Source organism: Hevea brasiliensis, chromosome 9 (genome assembly GCF_030052815.1).
Source record: "Hevea brasiliensis isolate MT/VB/25A 57/8 chromosome 9, ASM3005281v1, whole genome shotgun sequence".
NCBI lineage: Eukaryota > Viridiplantae > Streptophyta > Magnoliopsida > Malpighiales > Euphorbiaceae > Hevea > Hevea brasiliensis.
In genome coordinates, this window is record NC_079501.1 from 27,665,112 (window position 1) to 27,681,524 (window position 16,413).

At 32.2% G+C, this 16,413-nt stretch overlaps 1 protein-coding gene and 1 non-coding gene across 2 annotated transcripts in view; both read right to left on the reverse strand.

Annotated features, from left to right (window-relative positions):
• The window catches only part of LOC131182856 (glycine-rich cell wall structural protein 1.8-like), a 38,866-nt gene that overhangs the window by 1,416 nt on the left and 21,037 nt on the right, over positions 1-16,413 (reverse strand). Inside the window, exon 3 of the mRNA XM_058152200.1 lies at positions 241-306. Coding sequence (XP_058008183.1) covers positions 241-306 — 66 coding nt within the window. The remainder of the gene's footprint in view (positions 1-240; positions 307-16,413) is intronic.
• Positions 11,807-11,913, reverse strand: LOC131183749 (small nucleolar RNA R71). The gene has a single exon (XR_009151772.1). It is a non-coding gene; the product is annotated as a small nucleolar RNA R71 (small nucleolar RNA).

The window sequence follows — 16,413 nt, forward strand, 5'->3', positions numbered from 1 at the left end:
CAGCTGGACCCTCTTCATCCACAGCCCCTCCTACCTTCAACACTAAAGCCTTATTCACCTATCTTGAAAGGCTTAGTGATGATATATATTTTGTTGATAGAAAGCTTGAATCTGGTCTTGATACCCTCAAGGATCGTCATGATCAACTCTTTGATTTTGTCATGGAAACCAGAGATAAACAGAAAGAATTAAAGGAGATGATGAAGCAGCTCATGATTTTTCTGGGAATGCCACCTCCACCTCCATCACCTCCTCCAGAACCATCACTTCGACAGCAAACAGCTCCAACCAGTCCTTTAGCAGCATCTTTGGACAAGGGCAAAACAATAGAATTAGATTAGTTTCTATTTTACTTTTGTTCAAACTTGTAGGAGTTTTTCTTTGTAGACATGTTGAAACAATTTTAGTTTATTTTGAATTCTGTTTTTCTTGAAGTTTTATTGGATGGCTATTACATTAGTTTTTCATTGCCTTTACTGCCCTTTTGTGCATACTTGTCCATACTCTGTATATATTTGCATGCTTCTACTGGTGTTTGCATTTTCCTTGCTCTTCATCATGCAGCAACTTTTAAATATACTGCACAGGCTGTGAATCCCCTTATGCAAAAATTTTGCATAGCCTGTGCAGTCCTTTATGCCACTCATGCAGAACTGCACAGGCTGTAATCCCCTTATGCAAATGTTCTGCATAGCCTGTGCAGTCCTTATTGCCACTCATGCAGAATCGCACAGCTTATGCACCCTCATTCTGTACCTGTTCTGTACAACATTTTATTCTGCATAACCTATGCAGCTTCTTATGCATCACCATTATCCCTTGAATTCTCATTTGCTCTATACCAGGTAACTTTTTCTTTTTGTTCTTAAATTTCACAATTCCTGGTAATTACTATTTGCTTTGAGTTTTGGTAATATACTGCTTGAGACATTGAGGACAATGTCCAATTTTGAGTTTGGGGGTGCACATTTTGATTTTTGCTACATTTTTCACATTTTGAGTATAGGAACATCTCACCCCATTACACTTACATATATTATAAATATTTTACATATACATCCATACATACATATACATAACACATTTACACACACATTATACATCACTTAGAAATTGTACACATTGCACACAAATAGATTTCCTCCATTTAGTTAATGCATTGCTCATTTTTAGGAATCATGCATCATGCATTAAATCTTTTGCCAAATCCCTTGAGTATTGAAAAGTTACCTATGAGAGTGATTTGACTTACCTTTAGTTGGGTTTGTGGATTGAAAGTTTCCTAAGAGGTGCAAAGTTTTGAAGTGTTTATCCCCTGCCTATATCTTCTTAGCCAAAAAGCCACCCAGCTAGTCCTTTAGAGATTGGAATGTTTAGAGGGAGTTATTGGATATAAGGTAGTCAAATGATATCTCACTAATCCTAGAACAAATTTTCTAAATCTTTCAAGGCGAAATACCAGCTTGTACTTGAAAAGAGAGATGATTAGGCATTCTTTGATTTAAACCTTCTCATTTTAAACCTTTGGCCCTTTTCCTAATTAAAATTTACCCTTGCAAACCCCTTTGAGCCTTTTTATCCCTAATTTTTCTTGAAATCCCTTATTGCTAGCTAGCCAATGAACCAAACACTCAAACCCTTTTCATGAGAATAATTATTCATAATATTAGGTACATAAAAAAAAAGAAAAGAAAAATATATACAATAAAATGGAGAAGAAATGCTTGTCATCTTGTAAAAGTGCTAGTATATGTGCTTTTCACTATTGTCATTCAAAATGAAAGAAATCCACCCAAGGTATTAAAAGAAATGAGTTTGGGGGTGGCAATTTTAGGGACAATCATCAAAAGAAAATGCAAGATACAAGTTTAAAGTATCAAAATGTCCCTCCATTTTTATGTGTTTTATAAAATATGCTAGCACTTGACAATTCTCATTGCGTATTTCTCCCCTCCATATAAAAAATAAAAAAAAAGAGAAAAAGAAAAAAAAATATATAATAAAATAAGAAGTATACCTTATGTTCCAAAATTGAAAATATTCTCATGCTTTGAACCCTTTTTACCCATTTTTCTTCTTAGCCTCATTTTGAACCCCATAACCCCATTACATCCCTAAAAAGACCTTTGATCTCTTGATAGTACTTGCTACATTAGTGGAGATAGGAGTAGGGAATTTGCCTATGGGATTGGAAAATTATCCATTCATTCATTTAATCCCATCATTTTATATAGAGACACTTTGACTATTGATTGTTCTAGAATTCCTTTTGAGCATGACTCTCTCTTTTGATTGGTTGGTTTGGGGATTTTGAATGATAATTGACTTGATGGCTAAGCGGTGAAAGCTTGGATAAGCATTAGATTCTTTTCATTTTGAAGGATGGGTATATGGATTGCTGGTATGGCTAAAGGTGTGTTAAGTTACTTTAATAGGTGATTTTCATAGCTCTTTGGATAAGGCACCCCTAAATTTTGCATCACATTTTAAAGTTTGCTTGAGGACAAGCAAAAGCTTGAGATTGGAGGTATTTGATGCATACATTTTGCATAATCATTTAGGTTTAATTTCTTAGCCATTTTATTTGATTATTAGTCACTTTTAGCTAATTTCATTAGTTATTTAGTTAGTTTTTCATAATTGCTAATTTTGGATTAATTTGTAATTTTTACTTTGTTTTGTAGGAAAAATGGTGTTTTTGAAGGACTAAAAAGAAATTTTGCCATTGAGGAGTGATTTCTACAGCCAAAGATGTCAAAAACAAGTTTCAAAGTTGAAATATGCATTCACCAAATTGCACATAACTTGCCGCATAAGTTATGCAGATCTGCATAAGGAGAAGAAACACTGTTCCAATACCTGCCGAATTGTGCATAAGGAGAGTGCATAGCTTATGCAGATTCACGCCTCCCTTATGCAATCTCACGGAATTGTACATAACCTATGCGCTTGGTCATGCAGTTTCGCATAAGTGAGCCAGAAACCAGTAAGCGCATAAGGGGCGCATGACTTATGCGATCCACTTATCTGATCCACAAAGATTTCATTAATGAGCTGGCAGAAGATTCCCTCAGAAAATCTCTCCTCAAACACACCATTTTAGGGCTCCATGTCAGAAAATGTTATAAAGAGCCCCATTTCCCATTTTAGAAAGGGGGAAGAGAGAAAGGAAAAAAAAGGGAAAGGAGCAGGAGCAGCTGAAGAGTCACAAACCTCTTCCACACCATTTCCAACTAGATTTGGAGATTTCTTTCTCATCTTACATTTTTCCTACATTTCTAGTGTTGAGCTTTTTATTTTTTAGCTTAGATTAAAGTTTTATTTCCATATTAACTCACAATATCTTGTAAATATTATGGATAGTGAGTAGTTTTAATTAGATTCTGGAGTAAGGATTGTAATATTTGAGATATTTTGTGGATTTTGATTGGGTAATCCATATTTTGTGGTCTTAATGAGTTTTATTCATTTCTTGTGTGCTTAATGACATGCTTAGTGTAGGATCCCATTAAGTATCCATGGTTGAGGCACCGAAAGGAGAAAGCCTTGTGATAGATAATCAAGAAATTGGACTTAATTAACTTAGATCTAGAAATAGATTAAGGATTAAGAGGATTTATTGATTAATTAAAGAACTTAATGGGTCTTAATTAACTCTAACTCCACGAAAGTAGGATTAGATTGATTAAGGCACTCTTTGTCCCACTCGAAAGGGTATTCAAAGGATTTAAGAATTAATCTCCTTAAAATCTGTAAGTTCCGCAAGATTGGATAATCAATTTAAAATCCCAAAATAGCTTGAATATGAAATCCCGAACTCTAGAATCGCCTTTTTATCATTGTTAATTTCTAATTGAATTTAATTACTTGCCAATTTAAATCTTGCCATATTTGAATTTGCTTATTTTAATTTGATGCAAATTTAGTTTAATCATTACATTGTTGAATAGACTATTAATCTCACACACATAAAATTCACACTCCAATACCCATCAATTTATTGCTTTAATTTCAAAAATAGTTCAATTTAATTAACTTTTTATATCAAAAATTCAATCATTAACACAACTCCTCATGGGAACGATATCTTTTCTATATTACTTGTACGACCTGTGCACTTGCGGTTGGGCCATATTTGTAAAAACTTGATGTGGCCCAACCGCAAGTGCACGGGTCGTACAAGTAATATATAAAAGATATCGTTCCCACGAGGAGTTGTGTTAATGATTGAATTTTTGATATAAAAAGTTGACTAAATTGAACTATTTTTGAAATTAAAGCAATAAATTGATGGGTATTGGAGTGTGAATTTTATGTGTGTGAGATTAATAGTCTATTCAACAATGTAATGATTAAACTAAATTTGCATCAAATTAAAATAAGCAAATTCAAATATGGCAAGATTTAAATTGGCAAGTAATTAAATTCAATTAGAAATTAACAATGATAAAAGGGCGATTCTAGAGTTCGGGATTTCATATTCGAGCTATTTTGGGATTTTAAATTGATTATCCAATCTTGCGGAACTTACGGGTTTTAAAGAGATTAATTCTTAAATCCTTTGAATACCCTTTCGAGTGGGACAAAGAGTGCCTTAATCAATCTAATCCTACTTTCGTGGAGTTAGAGTTAATTAAGACCCATTAAGTTCTTTAATTAATCTATAAATCCTCTTAATCCTTAGTCTATTTCTAGATCTAAGTTAATTAAGTCCAATTTCTTGATTATCTATCACAAGGCCTTCTCCTTTCGGTGCCTCAACCATGGATACTTAATGGGATCCTACACTAAGCATGTCATTAAGCACACAAGAAATGAATAAAACTCATTAAGACCACAAAATATGGATTACCCAATCAAAATCCACAAAATATCTCAAATATTATAACCCTTACTCCAGAATCTAATTAAAACTACTCACTATCCATAATATTTACAAGATATTGTGAGTTAATATGGAAATAAAACTTTAATCTAAGCTAAGAAACAAAAAGCTCAACACTAGAAATGTAGGAAAAATGTAAGAAGAGAAAGAAATCTCCAAATCTGGTTGGAAATGGTGTGGGAGAGGTTTGTGACTCTTCAGCTGCTCCTGCTCCTTTCTTTTTTTTTTTTCCTTTCTCTCTTCCCCCTTTCTAAAATGGGAAATGGGGCTCTTTATAACATTTTCTGACATGGAGCCCTAAAATGGTGTGTTTGAGGAGAGATTTTCTGAGGGAATCTTCTGCCAGCTCATTAATGAAATCTTTGTGGGACTGCATAAGTGGACTGCATAAGTCATGCAATCCCTTATGCAGTTTTCGGCTGGTTTCTGGCTCACTTATGCGAAACTGCATGACCAAGCGCATAGGTTATGCACAATTCCGTGAGATTGCATAAGGGAGGCGTGAATCTGCATAAGCTATGCACTCTCCTTATGCACAATTCGGCAGGTATTGGAACAGTGTTTCTTCTCCTTATGCAGATTTGCATAACTTATGCGGCAAGTTATGCGCAATTTGGTCAATGCATATTTCAACTTTGAAACTTGTTTTTGACATCTTTGGCTGTAGAAATCACTCCTCAATGGTAAAATTTCTTTTTAGTCCTTCAAAAACACCATTTTTCCTACAAAACAAAGTAAAAATTACAAATTAATCCAAAATTGGCAATTATGAAAAACTAACTAAATAACTAATGAAATTAGCTAAAAGTGACTAATAATCAAATAAAATGGCTGAGAAATTAAACCTAAATTATTATGCAAAATGTATGCATCAGATTTTCACTTTTTAGAAGTGTTACATGATTACTTTATTTTTTTTAAATCATAATTTTATTAATAAAATCTAAGAAAAACTTAATATATTAGATTCAAGCTAAATCTAGACCAGGTGTCTCTAATACAACTAACCTAGAATCTCAAAATATTAAGTGAAAAATCTGAAAAAACATTAGACAAAAAAATATTATATAAAGTATTTGGAGGCTCAAACCAAAAAGTGATACTAGCATGAAATGTAGCTACTCTAGTCAAAGAATGAGGCGTGACATTAACTTTTCACCTAATCTAAGCCAAGGTTCAGTCCAAGTCAAATATTACAATTACAAATAATCTGTTCAAACTCAAAGCAATCATCCTAAATAAAATAAATAGCATCCACCATATCTTTAGAATCATTTCTGATATAGTAGCACTTAAATATTATCCACTGGGGATAAGCATCTGAATCCCACTTTAATTAGACTTTCTCTAAAATAGGAAAATACTATAATTATACTTCTCTATTTGATGTCTATATAAGGGACTCAAGCCTCCATAGTAAGATATGCTGTTATAGTCAATTATTTTTAATTTCAGTTTTAATTACTGACTTAAGTATCGGAGGGGTTGCCCAACGAAACTCTCTTGTCTTGCAAGTCTTTGTCCATAGAAAAAATCAAGAATAGTTTCAATATTGACATCACCAATATTGCTATTTTTCAATGAAAGAAGAGTCTTTCTAATAGCAAGAGTTTCAGCTAAACTTAGTAAGAGAATAGTACCTTGAAATCCTATTAAACCTAACATGAAGGAACCATTTAAATCACGCAAAATAGCGGCACAAGAAGTCCAATTATCGTCCCTATCAATCCCAGCGTCAACGCACCATTAATAGTACAGAAAACAACTTTTTCAATATAGGCAATTAAATAATTATTTCACAACTAATCTTCCATTATATTTCATAAAAATATCTTTTCGATATAATAATAGAATATGAATTATAAAATAAAAAAAATTTTAACTTATGAAATTAAATTTGTCTACTATAATTTTGTTAACATATATAAAAATGAAAAGGAAAAAATATAAAGCCAATGATTAGATAATGAGGTGATGATGATGATGACGATAAAAATAAAAGAGATAGGAGATGGAAAAAATTGTGATTCTATGGGTATAATATTTGAATAAAAGAGATAAAGGTTGCAAAAGAAAACTTTGAAAAGGAATTTAGTTTTTTTTTCGGAGTTTTTAATAGATAGGTTTTAATTTTTTTTTAGATTTTATTATTTATTTTAAAAAGTTAAAATAATAGGTGTTTAGGGTGAAATTTCTAATAAATTTAAATTTATTAAATATAATCTATATTATATATAAATGTATGAAGGAGAGGAGAGGAGGAGAGGGGAGTTTTACCCAAATTTTACTTCATTTTTAAAATTAATTATAATTATATTTTTATTATTTAAATTAATGTTAAAGTTTATATAAATTTAAAATTTTTAATTTTAGAGTTAATATAAATTTAAAATTATTAATCTCATTTACACTTAACTTCAATTAAATATAAAATTTTATAAGAAGTAATTAATTAAAATAAGAAATCAATAAATAAAAATATAATTTGATTTTATTACAATATGAAGTAAAATATTTTATTAGTATATAATTTTTCAAATTTATATTTGCAATTAATTATTTATTGTATATATTTAAAAATATTTTATTAGTTGCATATTATTTTTAAGTTAATTTCCATCTAAGATTTTTTTTATTTCAATAAAACAATATATTTCCATCTAAGATTTTTTTTTATTTCAATAAAACAATATATTAATATTTATAAATTTATGAATATTAATTAAAATTAAATATTTTAATACCATCTAATTTATATTATGAATATAAATTAGAATTAGAACTTACAAGGAGTAGCATGATAGAGACTCACCATGCCAATAGCTAATTGCACATGTTGCTCCACATCAGTTAACTAGTTACTCCCTCTTAAAGAACATTAGATATATAATAGGGTGTGACAAGAGGAGACATCACTGCACTTGAGCCAACACACTCCTAAAATTATATAAATGGAAATAAATATAAAATATCCCCTTTAGTCCCTAAATATTACATTTTACTATCTTATATATATGATAGGGTGTGACAAGAGGAGACATCACTACGCTTGAGCCAACACACTCTTAAAATTATATAAATGGAAATAAATATAAAATATCCCTTTTAGTCCCTAAATATTACATTTTACTATCTTATATATATATATATATATTATGTTGTTCTATAATGCAACAATGAAATATATATGTATATAATTAATATGTTAAATAGGTTTTAAAATTTTTTGTATTAAACAATGTAATAATATAAAATTTCAAGATATCTATGTAATAAAAATGAAAATTTTATAATGATAATGCACTAAATTAACAAAAATTTATTTCAAAAATTATTTTATTTTTCAAATTTTATAAATAATTTTCTCACATTAATTTACATATGCAATTTTATTATGTAAGTTAACATTATTTTGAATTATGAAAAATTAAAATAAAATATTTGCAAATCATTTTTTTAAGTAAAATAATAAAGTTTAAATGAATTAAATTTAATGGGTAAAAAATTATATATATAAAAAAAATTAAGTCACGAATTTTTATAACAAGTATGATAACATGCAACATATTTTGTAAAAAAAACTAATAATATTTTAAAAGTGGTTGTGAGGTAAAAAAATTATTTTATTGACTTATATAAATAATTTTATACATGATATATATGGGAAAATAATTTTTTTAAAAAAATTGAGTGGGTCAATAACAAATGGATGCGCCTGTGTGTGAGGGAGAAGGGTATGGAGCATTTGGGAGAGGCCTAGAAGTGAAAAGCAATGGAGGCATTTACAACTGATGAGTTGGATAGCTTTGTCGCTGCAGCTGATTCTCAAGTGCTCCCTCCCTGCATCACTTGAGTTCTATTGCGAGATCAGCAATCGAAGTCTATATAGAGTCCATACCATCGCCAATGGCTACACATGTTCAAAGGAACGGTGGTTGGCTTGTCAAGGATTTTTTTAATTTAAACTTGATCTGTTATAGATTTAAGATATAGAATCCAAGTATTTATGTTTTGGGTTTATAATAAATCCAACGTAGACAAGAATTTCTCTGTTGCTAAATTTTCCTCACGGTTATCTAAATTGGTGCACCATTTGCTCAAGGACACGTAAAATTGAATGGCTAACGAAATGCGCCGGGGTGTTACAAGTTTGTGGCAAGATTTACTTTTAGCCATTTTTAGACAAATTGAGCTAGAATTTAATAATGCCAAGACCCATTACATTCAAAATCAGCCCACACTCTCTAAGACTCACAATGACTCTCACAAGGCACATGGCAAAAAAGCCAACACATATGATGCTAAAGGTTCTAGTTGTATGGAGTGACCTAATTGATTTTATGCATAGTGTAACTGGAAGTAATTTCCATACATTTCTTATTCAATAATCAAATATGTTCTTTATATTCTACTGTTACAGAATTGGTATTTTTTAACATAATTATTTGAACTTGAGCATTATGATTGAGATATTACCAACTGGGGAGGATATACTTCAGGTTCCAACTCAGCCAATATTTGAAGCATAGGAAACAGGACAGGCGCACACAGCTCAGAGATTACAAAATTATTTCAAACTAATACCCTAACTTTCTTACTAAACAGTTACAATTAAAGAATTCTCTCAATTGTACAAACTAAAACTATACTTCATTTGGGGTCCATTTCTCAGACATATGCAAAGACAATAACAGATGTGGATAGGAAATTTACTATGTTCATGTTATATTTGAAGAATACACATAATCCTGAAACTCATTTTATGAAGTTAACTGCTAGACTATCGTACCTCTTTTGTCATCTACAAGTTCTAATTCAGAAAACACCTTTTCTAGGGGAGCACCTTAAGCCGCAAGTCAAGCACAACTTAAATCCTACACATTCAAGCTTTCATTCCAAAACCTGCCGAGAATTTATTAAGATCCTGCTTGAGATCCTGCTTAGGGTAAGCAGCAGTGTTTAAGGTGCAACATAGGTCAAACTGAAAGTCAAGCATGAACAGAAAAACTCATTTTATTTCAGACCTGCAGAGATTTGCTGACGGTCTGCTTAACTTTAAGCAGACAGTGCAATCACAAGTCGAAAATTGCTGAAGAAGCTGCTTAGGGTAAGCAGTACCCTAAGCAGACTGCCTAAAACGTAAATGACTATGCTGACTTGGATATTTCTATACCTAATTTTCTATTGACTTATTGGCTCTTATCTATTTTTAGGGCAACTTTTGGGACCATATAAAAGTATCATTTTCTAGTTTTTGTCACAAGAGGAAACAATAAGAAATAAAAGGAAAGAAAAATGACAGAGAGAGAAAGGGAGGAGGACGCCATTAATTCTGAAGAAGAGGAGCTGCTGCAACCATCTCTAGAAGCTCCAGAAATCAGAGTTTTGGGTTCTTCTACCTGGGTTTTTCTATTTTTAGTCCTCTTATCATGTTTTTCTTTACTTTTCCATCAATTTCTCTTGTAAATGCCAACATGAGTGAGTAAACTCTCTGGATTTTAGAGTTGGAAATATGTTTTAGATTAATTTATGGATTTGGACTAGTTATTTTCATATTTTATATAAATATGAGTTTTGATTCCTTCCTTGTGAGCTTGATTTACTTGCCTAATGTTGGTACCCATTGAGTATTGTGCTAATCTTTGATTGAAGGGCTGAAAGGTGAAGGTCATTGATAGATAATCAAGGATTAAAACTTAAAATTATCTAGAATTAGAAATAAATTAGGGTTTTAAGAGAAATTAATGATTGGTTACAAAGATTAATGGGTTTTAAAGTAATCAAATATCATACAAAAGTAGATTTGGTTATTTTAGAACACACTTTGATTTACTTGAAAAAGATATCAAAGGAATTTAGAATCAATCATCTTCAAACTCTATTTTTCCTTAAAATTGGAATACCTAAGACAAATCCTAATTAATTTATGTATAATCCCCCAACTCTGGAATCATTTTTATCATAATTAGACTTTGATTTAAATTACCTATTATTAATTTAGTTCAATAGCATCTAGATTTAGAATTTATTTACTTACTCTTTACCCATTCCAATTAGATTCATCAATTTACTTTACTCATTTACATTTACCATTTATTCATCAATCATTAGCCCAAATAATCGCTTCATTCATAGTTTGGTACTCAAATGACAAATCCTCGTGGGAACGATACTTTACTTATCACTCTATTACTTGATACGACCCGTATACTTGCGGAATCATGAATCCAGTTTTTAGCGCCATTACCGGGGAATTGCTTTTTGTTTGATATTGAACGATTGTTTGTTTGGTTAATTTGGGCATTTTATTTTATTTTTAACTTCTTTTACCATTTTACTTTGAAATTTTGTTTAATTTGTTTTTCAGGTACTTTTTTTATGAGAAGGACAAAAAGTGAAAAAATCAATTTATTCTTTGATCCAGAAATAGAAAAGACAGCAAGAGTTTTAAGAGCAGAAGCTAAAAGGAGAAAAGCTGAATTTAAAGCTCAACAACAACAAGAAAGAGCACAAGAGTAAGAGCAACTTCAAGAAGAAATGGCCAATGATAATAACAACCATTCTGTGAAGGATCACACCTATCCTGACATTAGGGATTTTATGCCAAGTATCACAAGACTAAAAGTAAAAGCTAATAATTTTGAATTGAAGCCTGCACTGTGTCAAATGGTACAACAATCACAATTTGGGGAAAGTCCAAGTGAAAGTCCATATGTGCATCTAGCACACTTTCTTGAGATCAGTGATATGTTGAAGATAAATGGAGTTTCTGATGATACAATTCGGCTCAGATTATTCCGTTTCTCATTGAAGGATCGAGCTAGAGAGTGGTTACATTCTTTGCCATCAGGTTCTATCACAACATGGGATGAACTTGTTCAAGTATTTTTAGCTCACTATTTTCCACCAAGCAAGACAGCTAAGCTAAGAAATGAGTTAACTTCTTTCAAACCTAGAGATGATTAGAGCATGTATGAAGCATGGGAGAGGTACAAGGATTTGCAAAGGAGATGTCCACATCATGGGATTCCTAAGTGGATGCTTGTTCAATACTTTTGCAATGGAGTTTCACCAGCTATTAGAAGTACAATTGATGCATCTTCTGGAGGTGATCTTATGGAAAAATCTGAAGATGATGCTTTTTCTGCTCTAGATAAAATTGCTTATAAAAACTACTAGTGGAGTTGTGAGAGGAATGAGATCAAGAAACCAACTGGTATGTTTGAGCTTGATGCCATGAATATGATTAATGCTAAGTTTGATGCTTTGACAAGGAAGATGGACAAGCTAAGCATGAAAGTAGATTCTTCAGTTGGAGGTTCAAGTAATTCAGTAGATGTTGGAGCTGCAAATGTCAACTGTGCAACTAATTTTTCTGCACTTAGTTAAAACTTTTAAAGTGAGCAAGTGGATTATGTGGGGAACTATAATCAAAGACTAGGCGATAACCCATTTTCTGCAACTTATGATCCAGCACGGAGAAATCATCCTAATTTCTCTTGGGGTGGTAGACAAGGACAACACCAGAATTTTCAGCAACCTTCTGGGTGTCAACAACATCAGTATTTTTAGCAGACCAGAAGTCCTCCTTCTGGAATTCCTAAACCTCAAAATGCACCTGCTCCGCCACAACCATAGCAACCTCTATCACAATAAGCACAACCAGACAAGATAGCTAGATTAGAAGCCATGATTGAGACTCTATTACTAAGCCATCAAAGTCAACAAGAAATGATTTCTCAATGAGCATCTAAAGTGGATCAAATGGCAACACACAACAAGATGTTGGAGAACCAAATAGCTTAATAAGCTAGCTCTTCAAATAGTAAAGCATTTCGGAAGCTTCCTAGCCAGCCAACCAAAAAATTCAAAGGAGTACTGCAAGCCTATTACATTGAGAAGTGGAAAAATATTGGAGAATGGAGATAAAAATATTGAAGAGAAAATTGAAGAAGAGAAAAATAGAGAAGGAGATGAAAAAGTTGAAGCTGAGATTAGAGTTGAAGTTGAGAAAGAGAGTTCAGTGGAAGAAAAAGGAAGTAAAGAGAGAGATAGTGAAGAGGAAGAACCTAAATATGTATCACTTAAAGCCTACATGCCACCTTTACCATTCCCACAAAGGTTCTAGAAAGTAAAGTTGGATAAATAATTTGGGAAGTTTTTAGAGGTATTGAAGTCTTTGCATGTGACTATTCCTTTCACTGATGTCTTAGCATAAATGCCTTCATATGCTAAATTTTTTAAAGAGATTTTGTCTAATAAGAAGAAGTTGGAAGAATTTGAAACCGTAGCTCTTACAAAAGAAAGCAGTGCTATCTTGTAGAATAAGCTTCCACCCAAACTGAAAGATCTTGGTAGTTTTTCCATACCATGTCACATTGGAGATATCAGTATGGATAAGGCTTTATGTGATCTTGGAGCCAGTGTTAGTCTAATGCCATTTTCTATCTATGAGAAAATGAAGATTGGAGAAATGAAGCCTACCACCATTTCACTATAATTAGCATATAGGTCTATTAAATTTCCAATTGGGGTGATTGAAAATGTTCCTCTAAAAGTTGAAAATTTTTTTATACCAGTGGACTTTGTAGTATTGGAAATGAAAGAGGATGTACACATTCCTATTATTCTTGATAGACCTTTCCTTGCTACTGCTGGAGCTGTGATTGATGTAAAGAATGGAAGGCTTACATTAGAAGTTGGGGAAGAAAAAGTCAAATTTAATAGGTTCCAAGCAATGAAAAAGAAAGATGATTTAAATTCATGCTTGAGAATTGATGTGATAGATGAAGTGGTCAGAGAAGTGTTCAAAAAGCAACATCCTGAAGATCCCTTAGAAGCTTGTTTAGTTCACGACATCAAGAAGGGGGATGAGATTAAAGAAGCTACAGAATATGCTCAAATTTTAGAAGGAAATTCACCTTTGCCTATGGCTAGTGTTGAGGAGATTGGAGATTTGAAGCAAGATACAACTTCACCACCAATGCTTGAAAAAAGTGAAACACCAAAGGTAGAGTTGAAACCTCTTCCAACAAATCTCAAGTATGCTTTTCTTGATCAAAATTCTACATATCCTGTGATTGTTAGTGCTAAACTGAATGATTGTGAAGTTGAAAAATTATTAAGAATTCTTAGAAAACATAGAAGGATAATTGGTTATACCATTGATGATATTAAAGGAATACATCCTTCTGTTTGCATGCATAGAATTTTATTAGAAAATGATCACAAAGCTTCTAAATAATCACAAAGAAGATTGAATCCAAATATGAAAGAGGTTATGAAAAAAGAAATCTTAAAATTGCTTGATGTAGGTATCATTTTCCTTATTTCTAATAGTAATTGGATAAATCTAGTTCATGTTATACCCAAAAAAGGGGGCATCACAGTAGTGAAAAATGAAAATGATAAACTAATACCTACTAGGACTATAACTGGATGGAGAATGTGTATAGACTATAGGAAGTTGAACAATGCAACTAGAAATGACCATTTTCCATTACCATTTATAGATCAGATGCTTGAGAGATTAGCTCGTCATTCTTATTTTTGCTATTTGGATGGCTATTTAGAGTTCTTTTAGATCCCTATTCACCTGGATGATCAGGATAAAACCACATTCACATGTCCCTATGGTACCTTTGCATATCGAAGGATGCCATTTGGATTATGTAATGCTCTAGCTACATTTCAGAGATGTATGACATCCATATTTTCTGATATGATTAAGGATATTATGGAAGTATTCATAGATGATTTTTCTATGTATGGTAAATCTTTTGATGAATTCTTATCTAACTTGTCTAAAGTTTTACAGAGATGTGAAGAGTTTAACTTAGTTTTGAATTGGGAAAAGTTCAATTTTATGGTACAAGAAGGAATTATTTTGAGACATCTTGTATCCAACAGGGGTATTGAGGTGGATAAAGCAAAGGTAGAAATTATTGAGAAAATGCCACCCTCGATATCTGTGAAAGGAGTGAGGAGTTTCCTGGGGCATGCTGGATTTTACGGGAGACTCATCACGGATTTTTCTAAGATTTCTAAACCTCTTACTAATTTATTGAGTAAAGATGTGAAATTTCATTTTGATACTGATTGCATGAAAGCTTTTTGAATGATAAAAGAAGCTTTGATATCTGCTCCTATTATGCAGCCACCTGATTGGTCATTACCTTGTGAGTTAATGTGTGATGCTAGTGACTATGCCATTGGGGCTGTTTTAGGAAAAAGGAAAGTTAAGAAGGTGTATGCAATCTATTATGCAACTAGGACCTTGGATGATGCTGAAATAAATTACTCCACTACAGAGAAAGAGTTTTTAGCAGTGGTATTTGCAATAGATAAATTCAGGTCCTATCTTATGGGGTCTAAGGTAATAGTGTACACAGATCATATAGCTATCAAGTATCTCCTTCAGAAAAAAGAGGCCAAACCTAGGTTCATAAGGTGGGTATTACTCCTTCAAGAGTTTGATTTGGAAATTAAGAATAAGAAAGGAGTAAAAAATGTAGTAGCAGATTATTTATCTAGACTAAGGCAAGAACAAGGAGATAATTTGGGGAAAGAGCTTCCAATAGATGATTATTTTCCTAATGAGTAGTTGTTGGCAACCATTAGTGCAAAGATCCCCTGGTATGCAGATTTTGTGAACTATTTGGTGTGTGAAATCCTTCCACCTGATCTAACATGGCAGCAAAAGAAGAAATTTCTTTTTGCTGTGAGGGATTATGATTGGGAAGAGCCATTTTTGTTTAAGAGGTATGGAGATGGGCTGATTAGGAGATGTTTAGCTGATAAGGAGATAGAGGATGTCATTAGAGAATGCCATTCTTCACCTTATGGGGGTCATATGAGTGTTATAAAGACTGCAGAAAAAATTCTTCAAGCAGGATTCTTTTGGCCACATATGTTTAGAGATATAAGGAAGTTTGTAAATGCATGTGATAGGTGTCAAAGGATGGAAAATATCTCAAAAAGAGATGAAATGCCCCTTCAAGAGATATTGGAAGTGGAACTATTTGATGTTTGGGGCATTGACTTTATGAGACCCTTTCCATCATCCTTTGGACAAAAGTACATCTTGGTTAGAGTAGATTATGTGAGCAAATGGGTTGAAGCTATACCATCTCCAACTAATGATGTTAGAGTTGTAGTTAAATTCCTTAAGAAGTTCATTTTTACAAGATTTGGAACTCCACGTGCCATTATAAGTGATGGAGGTTCTCATTTTTGCAACCATCAATTTGAGAGATTATTACAAAAATATGGAGTTAAGCATAAAGTTACAACACCCTACCATCCACAAACTAGTGGTTAAGTGGAGATTTCAAATAGAGAGCTGAAAAGAATTCTTGAGAAAACAGTGAACAGTTCAAGGAAAGATTGGTTATTAAAGTTAGATGATGCTCTCTAGGCCTATAGGATAGCTTTTAAAACTCCCATTGGCACCACTCCTTTTAGATTGGTTTATGGGAAAGCTTATCATTTACCTTTTGAGTTAGAGCATAGAGCATATTGGGCTATAA